This window comes from Coffea eugenioides, unplaced genomic scaffold (assembly GCF_003713205.1).
Source record: "Coffea eugenioides isolate CCC68of unplaced genomic scaffold, Ceug_1.0 ScVebR1_744;HRSCAF=1474, whole genome shotgun sequence".
Taxonomy (NCBI): domain Eukaryota; kingdom Viridiplantae; phylum Streptophyta; class Magnoliopsida; order Gentianales; family Rubiaceae; genus Coffea; species Coffea eugenioides.
Window position 1 is genome coordinate 831 of NW_020864611.1, and position 20656 is coordinate 21486.

The 20656-nt window shown below is 36.8% G+C and overlaps 4 protein-coding genes and 2 pseudogenes across 6 annotated transcripts; 3 read left to right on the plus strand and 3 right to left on the minus strand.

Annotated features, from left to right (window-relative positions):
• Positions 1-978: 978 nt before the first annotated feature.
• On the plus strand, positions 979-1377 carry LOC113758817 (rapid alkalinization factor-like). The gene has a single exon (XM_027301538.1). The coding sequence runs from the start codon at positions 979-981 to the stop codon at positions 1339-1341; it is 363 nt and encodes a 120-aa protein (XP_027157339.1). The 3' UTR covers positions 1342-1377.
• Positions 1378-2256: 879 nt separating this feature from the next.
• LOC113758823 (dol-P-Man:Man(5)GlcNAc(2)-PP-Dol alpha-1,3-mannosyltransferase-like) lies at positions 2257-6322 on the minus strand. Its single transcript, XM_027301545.1, has 13 exons — positions 6050-6322; positions 5927-5961; positions 5662-5799; positions 5366-5434; positions 4884-5041; positions 4714-4780; positions 4562-4615; positions 4255-4343; positions 3816-3932; positions 3336-3448; positions 3123-3201; positions 2685-2741; positions 2257-2582 (listed from the first exon to the last, which is right to left on the minus strand). Exons 1-13 carry the CDS (start codon positions 6198-6200, stop codon positions 2402-2404), a joined length of 1308 nt encoding a protein of 435 aa, XP_027157346.1. The 5' UTR covers positions 6201-6322; the 3' UTR covers positions 2257-2401.
• An 877-nt stretch (positions 6323-7199) lies between these two features.
• LOC113758824 (translocator protein homolog) lies at positions 7200-8326 on the plus strand. The gene has a single exon (XM_027301546.1). It carries the CDS (start codon positions 7526-7528, stop codon positions 8108-8110), a length of 585 nt encoding a protein of 194 aa, XP_027157347.1. The 5' UTR covers positions 7200-7525; the 3' UTR covers positions 8111-8326.
• Positions 8327-8839: 513 nt separating this feature from the next.
• Positions 8840-11276, minus strand: LOC113758822 (alkylated DNA repair protein alkB homolog 8-like). 3 transcript variants are annotated; one of them, XM_027301543.1, is made up of 5 exons: positions 10958-11276; positions 10641-10672; positions 10074-10280; positions 9273-9605; positions 8840-9142 (listed from the first exon to the last, which is right to left on the minus strand). In XM_027301543.1, exons 1-4 carry the CDS (start codon positions 11181-11183, stop codon positions 9291-9293), a joined length of 780 nt encoding a protein of 259 aa, XP_027157344.1. In that variant the 5' UTR covers positions 11184-11276; the 3' UTR covers positions 8840-9142; positions 9273-9290. The 3 variants fall into 3 exon arrangements, with proteins under 3 accessions (XP_027157344.1, XP_027157343.1, XP_027157345.1); XM_027301542.1 differs by having other exon boundaries at positions 8840-9605; XM_027301544.1 differs by lacking the exon at positions 8840-9142 and having other exon boundaries at positions 9520-9605; positions 10079-10280.
• A 1100-nt stretch (positions 11277-12376) lies between these two features.
• LOC113758821 lies at positions 12377-14916 on the plus strand (annotated as a pseudogene).
• Positions 14917-18459: 3543 nt separating this feature from the next.
• On the minus strand, positions 18460-20448 carry LOC113758818 (annotated as a pseudogene).
• Positions 20449-20656: the final 208 nt, after the last annotated feature.

Below are 20656 nucleotides of genomic sequence, written 5' to 3' on the forward strand. Positions count from 1 at the left end.
AAATAATTTTGAATAATTTGGGTGTTAGATTAGGACAACTAAACAGGTGAAGGTTGTTGTGCAAACCCAATCTTGCCTTTTGCGTTGTGGTCTCTTACCAATGTACCCGTAATTCAACATCTTATGAAAATCTTAAAAAAAAGACCACTCTCTCTGTAATTAATGTTTAGGAAAATGAATGGGTGCATGTTTAATTTTGGCCTTAATTTCTGTTTTTCTTTTCCTACAATCCATTTTCCTACAATGAAAGCGTCTTCCATCATATGTAGTATGTATTCTGGTTGTTTCAAGAAAAAAAAAAAAAAAGGAAAGGTGCTAGCAGCCCATTTGCCAGCTTCAGGCAAAAGGACAACAAATGAGAGAAAGGGAGAATTTATTTGATTCAAGTCAGTTGCATGGAAACAAGAATACTACTACACTACACTAGTAGATGATGAAGGGCAAACATATTATTGTGAAGGGCATTGAGCTAAAATGAACTTTTTGTCTGTCGTGTATACCTGGATGGGTCACTTGCTTGGCAATTAATTTGTGATTTAAACGAAAGAAACTCTCCGATAGCATAAGCATTATTATTATTATTTGACAATTGGACGTTGAGAATTAAAGGGTACAAACTTCTTAATTCACCTGGAAAATCTTCAACATGAAACGTTTACTGGTTTCATATATTTTCTTATTCTCCAATATTGAAAGGCCTTGAAGCCAAAGTGTGTGTGTGTGTGTATGCCTTAATTGGTCCTAATTAATTTTTTAATTATTTTATTTTAATTATTTGGAAACAACTGCAGCTCTCGCTGTCTCACTATTCAAATTCGAAAGGCATATAACTATAAATAGCGCTGCCTTGGCATTCTTTCGCTTCGGAGTTCAAAAAAATTCCAAAAAAAAAAAGAAAGAAAGAAAGGAGAGTCGTTCAACTAGCCCGTCGGAAGAAGAAGAAGTAACCCTGCCAACTTTTACCTGTTTAGCAGTTTGATGGCGAAAAACTCTCCGTCCGATCACCTGCTCTTGTACAGTTGCATAGTATTTATCATCGTTTCAGGTCGGCCGATCTCAGCCGGCTTGGACCACCAAGAGTTGAATACTTGGATGCCGATGAAAGCAGCAGCCAGCTGCCGCGGTTCAATAGCAGAGTGCTTGGGCAGCGGCGAACTCAGCATGGATTCGGAGATCAACCGGCGCATATTAGCGACCAGAAATTACATAAGCTACGGTGCTCTGCAGAGGAACACCGTTCCATGCTCTCGCCGGGGTTCTTCCTACTACAACTGCCAGCCTGGTGCTGAAGCAAACCCCTACACCCGCGGTTGCAGCGCCATTACTCGTTGCCGGAGTTAAAAAGCCTCTTCTTTTTTTCTTCGCTTCTCTATCTCTCTTCCGTATTTTAAGTACGGAGCAGCACCATTATTCGTTGTAGTAGTTACTACTGCTTTTTACGTGTGTGTGTGAATGAAATATTGAATGCTCTTACTTACTATATGTTGTTTAATGTTTATAGAGTATGTATGATAGAGTAGTAATTAATAATCGGGTCCTCCTTCAATATTCCTGCAAGCGCAAAGGTAGGGTCTTTGTTTCAATAATGTTTCTCCATAAGATTCTTCTCTTTCTTTCAGAAAAAAAAAAATTTAATAAAAATGCGATACGCCAATTGCTGATTTGCCAGAAAAGCAAACCTGCAGTTCTTTTTTTTTGCATTCCCAGAAAAAATTATTTTGTCTGCATTGGAATTTTTGCTGCTACCGTTCCATTTCCCAGGATCGGGAAACCAAAGGCCTTTCATTCCAAATTCAGTTCCGGTATCTTTGCTGTAGAAATACACAAAACCGAAAGAGCTCACCAGTTGATAACTATTATCTGGCTTTTCTTCTCACAAATACTAGTAGTAGTAGCTCCTCTTTTTGAGAGTTCCTGGCACATGAGTTTTCCCTTGTTAACACTTAAATACGGCAGTGCATTGGCCCCAAATTTACGCCATTACTAATTTCTTTGTTTCCCAAGTGCAGTTCGAGTATTGTTGTCAATCAACTTAAATCAGTAACCCACGAGCTTGTCGGTTATATTTGTTAAAAATTAGCTATAAAAAAATATTTATTATATTTCAATAAATCATTTCTATTAATGTTAACAGATTCCGTCCCCTTTACAATTTAGTTTAAAGCATGAGATGTCGTTTTGTACGTTTTGAAACACGGGAGGCTTTTCTGTATATTAGATTTATTACAAGGGGATTTTTTGTTTTTTACCCCAAAAAAAAAAAACTATTATCTCATTAACGCAAATCAACTCGTTCATGGAGTCTCAAAAAACGAAGACTTCTCTTCCATTTGTTGTTCTATGGAGGAGTATCATCCAAGATTACAAAATTCCGAACAAGCAGGAAAAAGTCCCCCGAGCCTCATGGTTGTTTCTTTTTGGTTGTCAATCTACTATTTGGATCATCAGCATATGGATTTCCAGGTGAAGCAGTCCAGAGCCCCCCTAACACAACTAAGTGGACTACCAAAAGCAACAGAGATGAATAAACATTGGAAGGATACACGTTCCAGCACAACTCTACCACCACAAACAAAGTTAAACTGCAGAAGAAAAGATTTTTGTCATCAAATCCATGATAGGTAACCACATAACTCGGGAAAAAAAAAAAGAAAAGAGTTTTCGCCACCCAAGATGAACCATACCGCAGCAATGTGGGAAACGGGGTTTTCCACAACAGATAGGGCAAGCTATAAAAGTACCTGCGCCAGAAAACACCTCTCGCTGTTAAACATTACTTACATACCTGCGCAACTGAAGCTGAACAAATCATTTCTAAAATAGCACCACATGATTAATATATTTTGAAGCACTAATGAACACCCAAGTGCATTAAAAGATGCAGTAATCCATTAAGTTCATAGCTAAGGCAACCTATCAGGGAAGGTAACCAAAACTCATGTAGAGGATAAATACAACCTAAAACTGGCAAACTAGAGGTTAACTGGAAGGGGTTGGTCAACCCAGCACTCCATCTTCAGTGCTGCAGGGCATGGCAACTAGCAGTCTACAACCTACTGTTTATTGACTCCTCCTTTCACAAAATGCAGAAGAGAAGAAACAAAAAACCATGTAGAACTCACCAGGAATAGAATTGATAATGCAAAGAACGTGCACATACAATGCCAATGAAGTTCCCAACAAACATAGTAGTCGCAATATCTGAACGGGAATACAAAAAGTTATACAAGCATTGTAGAACTTGAAAGTCTAAAAGGAGAACAGGGACGAGCGTCCTAGAGGAGACAAAAGTTAAAAGAGAAAAAAGGAGGACAAATACATGGAGCTTCACTTACACTCTGTTCTGAGAAGTTTCGTTGTTGAACTAGTACAGTAAAAACTTGTCATTGAAAAAGAACTTAGCTCAGCAATTTTTAGCCGCAAGAGAGAAGGCAATCCTCCTTCATGCCTGAAGAAACAAAAATAAATGAGGCCACATCTTCAAGTTAAAAGCCTGCAAACATCTATTCCACAAAAACGACTTCTATCTGAACAGTGGAAGCACTCCTTTCACAAGCTATGCTGACTTCCCCAAGAGTCAAAAGAGGGTCATCCCAACCCTTCCCTCACTATGTTACTTTCTAAAAGGTAAATGATAAGAAAACAATAAGGGCTCAATGCCTTTTCCCCACTCTCTCTTCATAAAGCACAGGCAAGCTTATTTGGTTTTCATTATACTGGACAAGAGAATTCAAAAGTACTGGCCAAAGATATCCTTCAATGCGTGCCTACGGATCTATTAACAGTAAAGGCAAATTTACAAGAACCGTACTCACCTGCACCATCTATAATGGGCAAAAACAGTAAGCAAACCAAGATGAGCAACCAGCAGAGCAACAGCAAATTCTCTTGATATAAATGTTGGTTCAGGAACGAATTTGAAATTAACAGACCTGTGACAAAGACATAGTTAGTTTCCAATCAACATTCTATTAGTAGACCAAGTCAAAGAGAACTTGTATTCAGCATTCTATGAATGCCAGCAAGATGAGAGAAAATAACAAAATAAAACTTCACAAACACAAACCCATGAAATAAACAATTATTTAGAACCTAGATACATGGCCATCACAAAAAACAAATGCTTTCTTAATTGTGTGAAAGGCCAAGCTAAATATAACACATAGAAAATAAGATTAATCTCAGCAAACATTAGGAATAAGGGCATGCTACTTCCCTCCTTTTTGATGAATTTCATGAATTTGAAAAAATTACCAGAAGTGGATGAAGACACGTCCCAGGTTAAAAGCTTTTGAAAGATATGCAACTGGATGCGTTAATAAAAATGGGAGCCCCAAGAGTATCTGCAGAACCATCTCTCAGTGAAAAGCAGAAGCATATGCAGATTTCAGCTGGAGAGACCTCCATGTTTAATTGATTGAAGTCAAAATCCAACTCACCTAACATGGAAAACGATTAACAGATGAATAAATATCTAAATGATCTTTTCTAGCCATATAAATTTAAAGAACATTCGACTACATCTTGTATATCCAGGTAAACATAGTTTAACAATAAGCACCTGTACTAATGCTGCACCTGCTAAAGCAGATATTACTCCAAAAACATCCATAGCCTGCATTTTAAGTTTAACAAAAGCAGCAATAAAAATGTGCTCTACAAATGCTTTCACCAGATCCAAACTTTCAATAAACATGGCCAAACAGAGTATACCTGCAACATGAGGATTAACAAAGCAGGAGCATAAAGAAGCACATTCATCTTTACAGAAACAGCTGCGCTGTACTAACAAGAACAGAATCGTGCCCATCTTAACGAAGAAGTACTTAATGTATAAGGAAACACTTGCACAAACCACCAAGAAAGAAGCCTGTGAACTCTACCTGAAAATAATCAGACCTAGATGCCACTTTTGTTTGAGTAGGAAAAACAAAGCAGCATGAAGGAAAGTCGTGGCAAAACAGTCATTGAATAAGCGAAGTACAAAGATAGAATGAACCCTCTTAGACAAAGCGAGTAGGGAAAGTGCCCACCAAGGGACCTGCAGCAGCATTGCATTTGAATAAATAATGAGAACGTTGACCACGAATGTGAAGATCAGGCAAAAGAAATGAAAAGAAAGCCATGAACTGCAACATTAGCAAAGTTCAGCTGATAAGCATCAATCTTTACATTCTAGATGTCTGTTTACAGATATCACAGTCCCTTACAGAATATATTGGTTCCGTTGGATTCCTAAGCCATTTTATGATGCACATCTTAAAATTTCCATCAGGCACGTGCATTAGGAGAGCGTTCATTTTTTTTGAAATTGTGGGCACACTATCCATAAATTTCAGCAATCGAAAGGATTTTGTTATCATACCACGCTGGTCTTCACGTAGATGGACAACACGATTGCAAGATTCACAATGTAGAGAAGACCAAAGAGAATCTGCACTGACATGGAAGAGCAACATCGGTAAGACTTTGAAGTAGAAGACAATCAACACATAAAAGACATGAGATAATTGGATGTGATAGTACTTCCGGTTCCGGAGCTTACTTGTACTAGAAATTAGTAACAGCAAATTCACTGACTTCACGGCAATCATACCGAAAAGCAGCTAAAACTAACAAGTTTCAGTATCAAGACAGCTAAGAATAAGGTAGAAGTGATACCTGAGCAGGATAAACCTGACCGCGGGTAACATGTTGGAGGGCAGAATATATGTAAAGAAAGCCCGCAGGATAAACCAGAGGGCCAGTGTCCCCTTTCAAGTTTCCATAATCTCTCTCTCCTTCAAGAAACCCAGTGACCTGCTCCCCATGAAAAATGTGCACATGCGTATTTAACGAAAATAAACATGAATTGAAGGTCAGGAAGTAAAATGATCACATCATTCTGAGTAAGAATGGAGTCCATAGAAGTCACAGGTCCACCCACCTGTGACATGTAGGCGTCCCAATCGATCTTCGTATCTGGAAATTTGCAAAAAGAAAACCCACTCCATTACTAAATCTACTGCTCAAAATAAAAGTAAAGATAGCAGAGATAATTGGTATTTACAGGGAACATAGGCGATAATGAGTCCGACCAGGATGGCATCGGCGAAGAGCAAAGCCAACGCAAAAGGTACTTGCGGGTTTTTGAGGAGTTTCTGGAACGTCGAAACGGGTTTTTGTATGGCCTTGGATTTAGGGGGCGATCGGAGCGCCATTGGGTTGCCTCTGTCAGCGAGCGTTTTTTTTTTTTATTTTATTTCTTCGCCTGCTAAATTGGGTAGGTTTTTTTTTTAAGCTCAAACGGTTCGACGGCGTCCGGCAGCCCTATCAGTAGTCACCTGTCTGGGTCTCTGCGTCCGTGGCACGCTTTCGTTAAGTTTGGACTAAAGGCGTATTTTGAGTTGCGTCTTCTGCGTGGAAAACGCCTGTTTGCCTGCGTCGTCGTTTTGTAGATGAGTGTGTCAAATCTCTCTCTCTCTCCCTCGCTCGCTCCCTCTACCCCACCTCTTCCTTTCTTTTTTTTTCCCCCCCTTCTTTTTTGTGTGAAAGAAAAAGTTACCGTTGGTCAATGATCATATTTCCAAATGACCATTTTGCTCTTTTTTTCCCAGCTAAATCTAATTTTTCATCAGGTCAAGGTAATAATAAACAGTGAATCTTCTTTACCTTTCCTAATGCTTACATGTGTTTTTGTTCTCTTTTTTTTTTCTTTTAAAAAAAATAAAAGAAAGAAAGAAATAGGCGTTCGATTTCATCTAACCTCAATTCCCAACTTCCATGATTTTATGCTTGTATGAGTGTGGTATATACATAAATGAGCATCCATATATGAGTACATCTAGTCACATTCGAACAATACAATTATTCCTTCAATTTCAAATCATTCTAGAGTTAGCCCATCAAAACGTAATATTTTCTTCGTCCCATAAAATATTTGTCATTTTTAAAAAGTGTATAATTTTAATATTAAAAAAAAGAGAATTTTTATTTATTTTTTTATATCTTTACTGACGCATCATTCTTTATTTGATGTATTGATAATTATGATAGATAAATGACGAGTGACGTAAAGAACAGAACAGAGATAAGATTTGATTAAAAAGAAAGGGTGGATTAGGATAATTAATTTTAAAACAAGAAAAAGTAACAAATTTCATGAGAGGAGACGGAGAGAATGGTAATAGAGCCAAGCAGAGCATGGTGGTAATTGTTGACTCGGAATGATGTAATGTTTGTCAGCAGAGAGGTGCCAAGATAGCAAAAGAGATCATTAATACCTCATGCAGCGCTGGCGATAAATTTTGGCCCACGTGTACGCTGCTCAAGTAAATTCATCATCCCTTTCCGCCATCTGTCCTCCTTCTCCCCGCAACAAAACCACAGAAAAACTCGCTTTGCTCCATAAATTCTTCACCTGAAAAAGCTCTGCAGCCACTCTTTTTTTTTTTCCCAATTCGCGTGTGTTTGTCTCTCTCTCTCTCTCTCGCTCTCTCTCTCTCTCACTCGTCTAAATCAAACAAACACAACGCCGGTAGTCGTCATGGCTTCCCAGGAACTGAAACACAGAACCAGAGAAGAAGAAGAAGAGGAGATACAGCCCCCAAAAGATACCGGCACCACCGCGACAAGAAGACACCAGAAGAAGAGAACAGCCATGGCCAAGCGCGGCCTTCGCTCACTGGGCCTTGCACTTGCTCTCCCACTTTCTTTAACCCTGTTGGACATTTCTCTTTTCGGCTCTAGTCTTCAGTATGCTACCATGAAAAAGCCCTTCTGGTCTCCTCCTCTGTGGGCCTTGCACTCGGCTTGCCTGGCCTCTGCTTTCCTTATGGGCCTGTCGGCATGGCTTGTTTGGGTCGAAGGTGGCTTTCACAGGAACCCTACGGCGTTGCTGCTGTACTTGGGCCAGCTCTCCTTGAGCCTTGCTTGGGATCCGATCGTTTTTCAGGCTGGAGCCAGTAGGATGGGCTTGGTGCTTTGCGTCGCTTTGTTTGGGGCTTTGGTTGGGTGCGCCAGGACCTTTCGAACCATGAATCCCATCGCTGGCGATCTAGTGAAGCCTTGCCTTTTATGGGCTTTGATTTTGTCACTAGCAAATATTGTGCTTGTATTACCCCTCGTGTGATAGACAACATCTTTTCTTTTCTTTTCTTTTTTGGCCTCCGTTCTTAATTTCCTTTTCGGGTGCATACAGATGTAACATACCTTCTCGGATTGAGACAGACTTCTTTTTCCTCTTGTATCTCTCACTTTTGCCCTCTGGTTGCTGCGAGAAGTTTGTGGACTGCACGATCTCATGCCAGCACTGATTAGTAATATGTTTTGCACGGACTTCAAATTTTGTTGCGTGCTTTTATTCCTTTTGCTACTTGTTTGGACAGAGTGGGGTGGAAAGAAATTCCTGTTCCAGGTTTTTATCCCGGAGACTCAAATTAGGAATTTTATATGGTTCTTTTGTATAGAGGTACATGCGCTTCCCCATTTTCACGTTAATTACAATGGCTGTTATGAGTAACGCTTCAACATCAAACTGATAACTTGATGCTCGGTTGGTCACTTGAGGAAGGACTAAGTTCCTTTTTCTCAGTATAGAATTAATTGTAACAATATTGTGCTTAAAAAAAAAAAAAAAAAAAAAAAAAAGTAGTTGGAGTCACCAGTCAAAAGATAGAAAAGAAGATACCCCCATCCGCTTTCCCCCATCTCTATTCCCTTTTTTTTCAGTAGAGGATTATTAATTGTAACAATAATATTGTACTGAAAAGAGTTATCTGCAGTCGAGATAGAAAAGAGAAGATTATGTTGAATCATAGCCGTAAAACGTTGCATGTATCCGTAACCTTCCCTCTCCATGTATCAGAAAGCACGCTTGAGACATTCTATTACCCTCGCATTCGATTGGCTATTATAGTTTTACATTCGAGGGGCTATAAATTACAATAATATGTTCGCCAGGAATGTCTTGCCCTCACAGTGGGCCGTTGGAAATTGGAGCATTGACCGAATAGAATACAAGTAGAAAGAACCACCAGTGAAAAAGAATAAAAGGCCCTGGTCAAGGAGTGAGTTGTTTTGTCTTAAAGGAACAAACGGACAGTCTATCGCGCTCCCGAGATCAAGCCTCGACTCCCAAAAGCTTAAATCATATTGATCTCACCTGAAGCAATAGCCAATTAGTCCTTCCCAACCGCTGGGCGACGGGAAGGATATTCATATACACGCGATAATTACTACCACAGCAAAGTAGAATCGAGCTGCTGAAAATTAGATGTGGAGCTGGGATATACCACGGAATATGGTGTAGTTTAGCAAAGCTTCCTCAATGTAATAGAGGTTCGCTTTCTTTGATCAATTTCTTGCCCCATCCACTTCTGAAAACCAGGCTTCCTATTAATCTCATGCTTCCAAAAGTAGCGTGCTTCTCCCCACATTAGGACCAACGATCCTTCGGTTAAAAGCACAGGGATCTTTGCAGAAGAACTATTTTTGCCCGCCTTCTCCTCTCTATAATCAGATAACTCATCCTCAACTAGACTAAAGTGCATGACACAGGATGATTCCAAAGAAAGAATGGCAATTCCATCTTCAAAGCGCATCAGATCAACATGCGCACAAATTCCCTGCATGCCAGTAGGATCAAAGTGGTCTGTTTCCAATGGTCTTAAGAAGACGGACAAAGGGAAATAAATATTAATAGCAAGAAAATCACCTAGTGCATGGTAACTGATTTTTCTTGACCAATTAACAATTGAAACGATTAAAGGGAAAAAAAAACAAAGAAAAGGAAAAATGGGGAACTGCCAGCAAGTTTACTTATAATAGCCCAACGAGCAAAACTCCAAGGGACCAGAGAATGGAAAGAATTTTATCAAGAAAGGCAACTCAGCAGTAATCCAAGGTGCTTTTGGTTGTATTACTACAATCATCATGAAGCCAAACCAGAGACATGAACTTGCCAAGCATGGAAAGGAGTTATGCAGAGAGTTTATACACACACATACATACATATGCGTGTGTGTGTGTGTCAAGTTTATATTCATACCAATTTCCTGAGCGAATAAAGGAATTGAGTTAAGAGTATGTCGCACCTCACCTGGTTGGTATGTGTTCACAATAAGTTGATCAAATAGCGGTTCCCTCCACAACAATTCTGGTGGAAGGGGGTAGGCCTCTTTACCTTTGTCATGAGTTGGTAAGTTCATGGATTCAGAGAGATAATGACCGACGAAAACAGCCTCCTTAATGGAGTTGGAAAGTTCAATGGCCCATTGGGGAAGATTTCCAAATCTCATGGCCTTCAACGACAAAGAAAATGCATGTATGCTGAAATATTAATAGAGCGATTGTGAAGGAGAGCAATGTGAAACGGATTAGCTTACAAATAACAATACAACCACGTACAGTCGGTTAACAAAAGATCAAATTCTGAAGTGTTTTAAGGCATGACGGGTATGATCTATTTCAATTCTTCTAAAATTCATCCAAATAAATAAAACAAGAAAATAAACAGGTGTGGTCTTCCATTTAGCACCAGATTTCTACAAACTCGCAATAACCAGTGGAAGTGAGAATCTAAGAGCTGTCAACGGGCAGCGACGATTACAGAACATTCAACTCAACATTTCCAAGAACTAAGGGGCAGTAAGTGTTAATACCTGATTTCCAGAGAATTCACTCAACCATCCTTCTGCAGCCACAAATAACACTTGCATGAGAGCCCTCTTCAATTATTATTTTGTGTTTTTATCAATCATCCGTTGAGAAATATTTAATAAGCATTTAATCAAACTCAAACAAATTTAATTTGATTCGACTCTAAAGAAACATAAAAATTGTAGTAGGACTCAAGAAAAAAAAATACGAAAGCTCACATGCCATCACCAGTTTTTTGAGCGTCTTACAATCATCTTAGTACGTAACAACCAAAGAAAGCAGTTAAGTTAGAAAGGTTTTTACAAATTGATAGAAGTGCCTTTTTGGATTGCGGAGAGCAGCGAAGATTGTTGATCGGGAGATAGGAAGTCCCTGCATAACCATAAGCCCTTAATTTGGTCAATTCTTTCCCAGTTTTGGATTTCACCAAAAATCGAGAGCTTGTTCAAATCTTGGGACTTCCGTTCTTGTGCTTCCTCGCCGCCTTCGCCATCTGATAATTCGCCAAAAGCGTCCTGGAGAAGCATCCTCACCTCCTCTTCCATCTTAGCTAGGTTCTAAGGGTCTCCCACCGATGGATCCCCTGCACTTGCTCCTCCGCCTCACGCACCCTAACGACTTGATAACGCTGTTAAAAAACCCGGAGTTTGATTGGAATAGGGTTATTTACACAAATAATTTATTTATTTGTATCGTGAATATATTTTCCCAATCATGATTTTGATCCTATTTGAGGTCTTTTGATAAAAATGCTTTTTTTAGCGCTAAAACTATTTTTGAGCGATTTGGTAAATATTAATCCATAAATAACTTTTTGTGTTAAAAAAACTTTTAATAAAAACTCAAATTCAAAACTTTGGCAATAGTTTTTATGTTTTAAAAAGTAAAATATTAAATTTAATCATTATATCATGAACTAAATAAAAAGATAAATATATTTTAAAATTTTAAAATTATACATTATTCAATTCAATAAGTACTTATTGAACAATGTATCTAAATAATATATTTAAAGGTGTTTAAACATTTAATAAGTGCTTTTATTAAAAACTCTGTTAAGTAGAGTATTTTTTTAACGAGTTATTGTCATCTCAAATAGGTCATTTATCTTACATACGTCATATAAAAAAATATTACAATATTTTTTCAAAAATTTATCCCAAATAATCTACTTTCTAGATGTATTTGTGTTTTCCTTGTATGAATTTTTAGACACCATTAATATTATTTATTTATTTATTTTGCCAAATTCAACTTACACCCCATTTAGCCACTAGGGGAGTACTCTTACAGTTTCTTTCTATTATCCAATTCGAATTTTGAAATTGATAGTTAAGATAGAAGGGTACGGGGAGAGATAGAAAAATAAAAAAGGAAATTTGTTTAAGGAAAAAAAAACTTACGCCTCATGTAATTCACATAACTCCCTCGTCGTTTTCATATATCCACTTATGCCCTCACACTTGTGGTTCGCTTGGTCAAAAACGTAAATTGACACCAACCATTGATATTCCACTTATGTTCCCCCGTCCCCATATCCCCGTTTTATGTGCTTTTTACTTTCTGTTTTTTTCCCGTCCTATGTCTCCACTTCCCTCTTCCTCATCCTCCTTCATCCCCTCCATTCTTTTCCCCTTTCCTGCCTCCTTTCTCCTCTCCAGTCAGAGCCTCTAGCCGTGACCAAAAGAGACAAAGGAGAAAGAGAAACGAGGAAAGAAGAAGGGACAGAGAAGATATGGTGAATGAGAGGAGAGATAATAGTGGTTTGTGGTGGTAATGTGTGATGACAGGAAAAGATAAAGGTGATGTGATTTTTTAATTATTTATTTTTTAGTTGTATTTGATATTTATATTGATACTGTGATTTTTGGAGTGTTCTGAGAGTGTATTATTGTAACATTATATTTGAAAATTTTATTTGTGAAAATATCACTAATACTCAAGGTGTTTTAACAAGTTTTATTTTTAACAAGTTCTTATAACTAAAGTTGGAAAAGATCAAGACTGCGTTTGAATTAGATGTTTTTTTGAAGTGTTTTTGAAATATTTTACTTTACTATAAATATTTATTTTTTGGTCACCACCAAACTTTTAAGGGTTCAACCTTTATTTCCCACCAAAAAATTATTATAATATGTGACGGTCTTAATTGACCTCTTTTATGGAGTTTCTACTCATATCGACTCCCCTTTCCTCTCTCCTTTAGATTAGGCTATATTAGATTTATAGAAATTCTATCATTGCGACACAAAAAAAATTATAAAATGGGCAATGGTTAATAACATTTGATTTCGTTCACATACAACATAAGGCGCATTGTATGGAATCCAGTTTATGTATTTCGCTGCCTCCTTTTGCACAGTTGCACTTTGCATATTACTACTTGTAGGTAACTTGTCTCTCATGTGTTCCTCTTCTCTATTTAATTATCATTCTCAATTTCTTCAAAGGGAGATTATGGCTGAATCGGATGAAGTCAAACAGCTGACGACGCCGGTGAGCATGACCACTTGACCTTCTTCCTTCATTTTCTCGCCTTTTTCTTGATATACTTTTCTCTCTGCTAGTAAACTCTTTCTAGCTTATTGGCAGCATATAGGCTTGTCTAGATTTCGTGATACTTGCAAAAGAATACATCTAATATTTTTCTTTTTCCTTGCTATGTGCGTGGATGTCTTGTCAGTTGCCACTAAAGCGATTGATCTTATGCATGTCCATTTATTTATTTATTTATTTTAAACTTCTTTACCCTGCAAATCATATCCAAGTCCTTGACATGCTAATTCTGTGATTCGAATTCATTAAGGCTTAGTTTGGGAGTTTAGGATAGAAAAGAGAAGAAGAGAAAACTTAAATTATGACAGAAAATAAGAAAAGAGAAGGGATTATTACGTTGTCTGGGGGTTTTGAGAATTCATGAAATGATTTTGGATAGAAAAATCATTAAATATTTATTCAAAATATTTTTAAGAGTAAAACAGATACATTAAAAATTTTCACAAGTTTCCTTCAACTTTCTCTCCAATTTGAGAAGAAAAATTTTGCCTGCTATTTATCCTCCCATTTTCTTGTTTTTCTCTCTTACTAAAAACTCACAAACAAAACAAAAATTAAACTTTCTTTTCTTTCCTTTTTTTTTTCCTGTCCAAATCCTCAACTCCCAAATGAACCCTACCGTTGAGGGAGGATGCGAGAAGAAGGAGCTCAAGTATCTTGATTTCGTCCAAGTCGGAGCAATCTACATGATCATTTGCTTCTCATCACTCTACGACTACGCGAAAGAAAGCTCCGGTCCTTTGAAATCGGGCGTTAAAACTGTGGAAGCAACTGTCAGAACCATCATTGGACCTGTCTACCGCAAGTTTCGCAACGTCCCCTTGAGCTTCTCAAGCTTGTAGATTGCAAGGTTTTTCTTCTTCTTCTTCTTCTTTTTTCGTTATCTTCTTCCTCAAAAGTCAGTAGTCACATGAAACGTGATGTCTTTCCTTTTCCTGATTTCTTCATTCCCCCGTAGCCATCAGCACGTGCAACTCATCTCATTGACTCACGTGATTTGTAGGTCGACGAATCGATTAATGAGTTAGACCGTCATGTACACCCGATCCCGATCCTGAAGCAATTCTCACATCAACTGTTCTTGGGAGCTCAGAGGGCCCCTGAGGTGGCTAGAGATGTCGCCTCCGAGTTGCAGCTGGTCGGTTTGGTGGACGGTGCTAAAAGTATTGCCCGGACGCTTAATAATAATGCGTACGAGCCGACAACCAAGGAATTCTCTATTTCAAATGCGAGCCGCTAGCTGAGCAGTATGCGGTGTCGGCTTGGCGCTCGCTGAACCAGCACCCTCTATTCCCTCAAGTGGTTCAAATGATTGTCCCCACGGCTGTTTATTGGTGCGAGAAATACAATGAAGCCGTGGCTTACACGGCGCAGAGGGGTTACACGGTGTCGCAGTGCCTGCCTGTGGTGCCGATTGAGAGAATTGGCAAAGTGTTTCAGTGCGGTCCCACTGTTTCAAGTGATGCCGAAACTCTTACGGTGTCAACATCAACCTAAATCGATTTGTTGTTGGTGGTTAACGATTACCTGCTCATTTATTCACTGCTATAACTCGTAATGGGAGTATCCGTTAATGTATTATTTTCGATTGCATAATCTTGTGCTTGCTGGTACAAGCCAAAATATTCATCTTATCATGTACCGGTAATTAGTGTTCCTGTTTTTTTATGCTCTAGAAAGATTTTAGAGTTTCCTATTACTGTCAATGTTTGACTCGTTAGAATATCAAGAGGTGTTAGTATTTGCCTTGGGGTCTCATCGACTTCTCGTATTATTAAATTGTCCTAGGAACATCTAACCTTCTACGCTATTTCTTTAGTTTGTTTATCACTTCCCAGCAAACAAAGAAAGAAGCAAGTTCCAGTAGCTTTAAGTTTGCAATTTTGAATAATATGATCAATTAGCTATAATTTTGAACACAGGCTAATATATATTTTAAAATATATTATTTGCACTCCCACTATGTCATTTTCATTTTAATGAAACCGTATTGCAGTCAAATGAAAATGAGACAATGAGAGCGTAAATAACATAATTAGAGTGTAAATAACATCGTCTTAAAAATAATAATAATTATTTTGATCAAATAATAATAATATAATAAATTGGTTCACTAATAACATCCAATAGCTTTGACATTTAAGGAATAAAACCAAAATCCACCGTCAACTAATGTTTTAATTTTTTCTTTTTTGACAAATCATCTAACATATGAATTCGCTCTACTCATTTCTACTGATATTCTTATATATATATATATATATATATATATATATATATAAATCACGTGCAGCTCATACCTCACAAACTTTAAGTATGAAACCAGAAAATTGCAGAAAGAAAACGGCAAAAACATCTAATGATTGGCCGCAGTTGACACCATTTGCATAATTTGCGTGCTTGATTACTTTCCACTTTCCAAGGTGTGCGTGATTTATTACTAATTTACTACAGGTTCTCCAGCAGTTTTCTCCTATAGTATCTGTCTACCGGGTCAAATGGCACGGTATAATAACATCAAAATGTTTTCCCATCCATAAAGTAGAAATTTTCTGACAGGAGTCTAAGGAAATCAATCTGTATATCATATGCTTAGAGTTGTAGTTTTCGGTTCAATATTCTATCCTTCAATAACATATCACGATTTTAAACACATGAATTCAAATCAAAATTGGTTTGAATTTTTATCATATCTGTGTATGTATATATGCATGCTTGGATACATATATGTATAATCTGAAGGGTAAATATTTTATACATCGGCAGTTTATACAGTAGCGGGTGTAATCGCATGCCACATACATCAAAACTGATATTTAAATTCAAATTCAGATTATATAATATTTATTCAAACCCGTCAGTGTATACATTAATAGTGTAAGGAAAAATTAATCCTAATATGAAAAATATTTTTCCCATTTTGATGCATCAAGCTCATTGAAAGGAAATTTGTTTCTCACCTTAAAAAAAAATTTCCGATGACTTTCATGTTCATTTTAAAAATCAAATATTAAAATTTCTTAAATGCATTTTAATGGCCAACGATGGAGTTAGTGATATTGTTATAAGATGAATGAACTTTGTTTTATACATTTTTATTGGTGTTTAGTGAGCTTTCAATAGGTTTATTTTTATTTTCATTTTTTTCGAGTAAATCTTATATACATTAACAATGTATACACTATCGCCCGTTAAAATTCAAATTTTATATAATTGTTAGCCATCCAAAACTGATAGTGTAGGAAAAATTAATAATTTTTTACATTATACTAGCATCATTTTGGAATATACAAATATTTATTTTAACTTTTTAATTCAGTTTAAAAATAGATTCAATATTCATATTTGGTGCCTAAACAAATATTTCATGTATCATACGTAGTTAAAAAAGTAAATATGGTGACATTTACTTATAATTCATTTGTCATCGAACACAACTCTAGTTAGTCTTCCATTTATCCTAGAGTAAATCTCTTTGGCATGTTTCTTTTTTTTTCCCTCTTCAATATTCTTCCATACATTGTTATAATCATATAACGCTCTCATAACAATACCTTTTGGAATATTAAAATATTTGATTTGTGTGTCCAACATAATAATATCTATGCAATACATAATGCCTAGTAGTTGATGTAAATATTTTTTTTCATCTTTTGAACTTTTTAGAATTTTCTTTTTCTAAAATAAATTTGATTGAAAATAGAAACCTATGTATTGCACGGGTAAGATTGCTAGTTAAAGTTAATACGTCTCAGTGTACATAAAATTCACAGACATGGATGAATAATGATCACCCTCCAATGTCAAAATCCTACTCCAGCAAGGTATTCCAACACAAATGAGTAGAGCAAAACAATGAATCTAAGAAAACGTGCATATAACATGCTTAACCTTACTCTTGGCATACTCTCTTTTTTCTCTTAGGTAGGTTGGTGTAAGCTTTTTTATTATGACTAGGTGGTGGCCACCGCGCAATGCGCGGTGTAATTTTCAATCTTGCCCATAAATGTCTAGTTATTCAAATTCAGATATTAAATATGAAAAGTTAGACAAAAGTGCATCAATATCTTTGAAGTTTTTGTAATTTTATTAAATAGCGAAAATAAGCTATAGTTTTAGCTTTTGCAGTTTTCGTAAATTTTGTTGCATAAAAGGAACTTTAAAATAATATACAATCATATCGAGATACAAAACGAGAATAAAATCTCCAAACATCCATCTAGCTGCAACTAAAAAATGGTGGAGTATAACATCATAATAAAAGATATCATATTGTTAGCATCCCATACATTAGCTAAATAGTCTATCATCCGATTTGCTTCACAGCTTACAAGCTTTGATCAAGACTTGCTGCCAAAATACAATCAGATATAACAATAGCACATCATCCAAATGGAGTTTAAAGTTTTTGGAGATAGATACTAATCGTATGAGAACTTGCTGCTAAGCAATTTATTTCTTGACTGAAGAGTGACAGTCATTACCAAATGTGGATGGCATATGAAACAAGAATCCACTGTGGGTAACAATAGCCATCTCTCTCTCTTTTCGTGTCAATAACCTGCATCCATGATATTTGTTTTTCGGAAGAGTGTTCTAGAGAAGGTAATGTAGAAAAGAATCAATCTCATTCACAAGAATCTTCCTAAATGATTCATGTGGATGGGTCGAACCTTTCACATGTTTTTATGCATGGCCAATCTAAATACATATCTAATAGACAGTAAGGCATAACTATAGCTACTTATATCTATATATTGCACAATGACTCATAGATATGCAGCTATATTGTATAAAGACTCATAAATATGCATATGAGTATTTAATCTTCCCTTGAATTAACAATGGTTGAGAGAGAGAGAAGCCATGCTTTGCATCATAGTCCAAGGTTAACTCCCAATCAACCATGTGACTAAGCCCCATTCTATTATATGCGTTTGTCACCAAGCAACAAGGACCAAGATGGCCAAAAATCAAAAACTTTATTAAAGTACCCCGGAGCAGAGGTTACTTACTCAAAATTGAAACTGCTACAATCTATTTCAACAGATGATAAGTGTGAGCTTATGTGCACCTGAACACAAGCTTGTGGTGGCGATTAAAGTTCAACTTCTAATGCAATAACAATAAAGTGGTTTACCATTTCTTGAAGTTCATTCCTCTAACTGCAACTTCTTCTTTTGTTTCCCTGACATTTGCCTTCCACAACGTATCCTCATCACTTTCTATTTAAACATGAATCAAGATTCAAGACCAATGATAACACTATATCACCCTAAATGACTGGTAGCAAAGATTTGAAACACTTGCCAGTGAAAAATCTATTGCAGGAAAAAGGCACTGATACTGACTGATGCTTCTCTTATCGCATGGATGAACACCCTGCAACCAGATTATTAGATGAAAAAGATTCAGGCTTCAATATGAACGTAGAAATTATGCAAATAAAATCTGAATCAAAACATACAGTCAATTTCAATATGAGTGGCAGGATGTCCTCGTAGTTGGTCAATTTCAAATAGCAAATGACTAGAAATCAAGATAGTAAAGAAACGAATCTTTTTCATAATGCTGAGAAAATCTTCTATACTCAGAGCCAATCATCATGATGTGTATTTCCAAACTTTGATATCAAACTTGGATACTGTAGGTTCAAGAAAACATTGGAAAACAGAGGAATGGAAAGTAGATAAAGTATAGATTGTGATTGATTACGGCTCAAGATTGTGAATTGCAGTTTCATATGATTCATGACAATTTTTATCTGAATCAAAATATTTTTAATTTTAAACAATCCAGTTTACTGCTTAGTAAAAGCATGCCAATTCTTCAGCCAAAACTTTTGATATTTAGAGACAAACATGTGTATATATGTTCGAACATTGCTATCTATCATACCTCAGGTGCAGGGCAACCATAATCTACAGGATCTCTTCCAGTAATGGCTTCCAAAAGCACAACCCCAAAGCTATAAACATCACACTTCTCATTTAGGAGGCCAGTATTTCCATATTCAGGTGCTACATATCTATGTGGGTTAAAAAATGGGGGAAACAGAGAATGTCAGAAAAAGAAAAGTCGAGTTTGGGTTAATTAGAGAGCTTGTAAACAGAAAGCAGTAAGGAAAATGAGACTTTGTTCAATTGAGATCGGATACCTGATATAAATACCCACCTAAAGGTACCCATAACTTTGGTTGTAATATCACTTTTCCTGCACCGAGCAACTTAGCCAGACCAAAATTAGATAGTTTAGCATTGAAGTCATCATCAATGAGTATATTGCTTGACTTTATATCTCAATGCATCATTTTGGGCTCAATTGCCTCGTGCAAATATGCAAGAATGCAAGAAGCATATCTCGTTTGAACTTAAAATGGAACCTAACAATAACTTCAAAGACAATAAGAAGTTTATAGATGGACTTACGCTTGTGCAGAGCCCACTAAACTTTCATACGAGCCTCCCAAGTAATATAACCATGATGGCTCAGGGCTCCATGAAGCCATTGTTCTAGATTTCCATTGTTTACATATTCATATGCCAACAACCTGAATTTCATAAGGAAGTCCAACAGAGGTAAAGTAAAGTTAGTTTGCTAAACAAAAAATGCCTTGAGGTTTAACTACCTGATCGGTAAATTTTAAGGGTTCAAACAAAATGCTGATCTACATCTCATTTAAATCTAATGCACAAATGAAAAGATGATGAGATAGGTTTAAGCAGTAATGTACCTGTGAGCTCCTTCAATACAGTAACCCAGAAGTCGAACTAAATTTTTTTGCCGGACATGACCAATAGCCTCAACTTCAACCCTGAATTCCTTCTCTGCTTGCCCTCTGGACATTTAGAAACAAGAGAAAAGGCTCGTTGTCAATTATTTATCAGGTTCTGTAAAATACTTGAAGGACCATATATAAACCCATTCAAGAACTTACATATTGTTGAGGATTTTTTTAACAGCAACAAGAAAGCCATTTATCAGTCGGCCACGATAAACAACTCCATATCCACCCTGACCAATAACATTTTCCTTGGAAAATTTGTTGGTTGCAACTTCAAGGTCTGTAAGCGTAAACCAATGACCCCAACCAAGGTAAGAAAACTCAGGAAGACCTGATAAAGGGGAAGAAACAGCCATTGGATGTAAATTATATATTGCTCCAGCAACTCCCTTTTCCCCTGACTCACATGCGATACCTTCTTTCTCCAAATTAGTAAAGGAATCATATTGACTGCCAGTATCAGCATTCATGGCTTTTTCAAAAAGAAGAAGGAAGCAGAAACTTGAAGGTCCAGTTTAGCGTAAAATTAGAAAAATGGCTGGAAAATAAACTACAAAAAAATTCAAACCTTGAAAAGTTAAATCTTTTTTTCTTCTTCCCGTCAACTTTTCTTCCATTTTTCCCTCAATCTGTTAGAAGAAAAACGAGATCCCTATCTATCCAATATATAGCATAAAT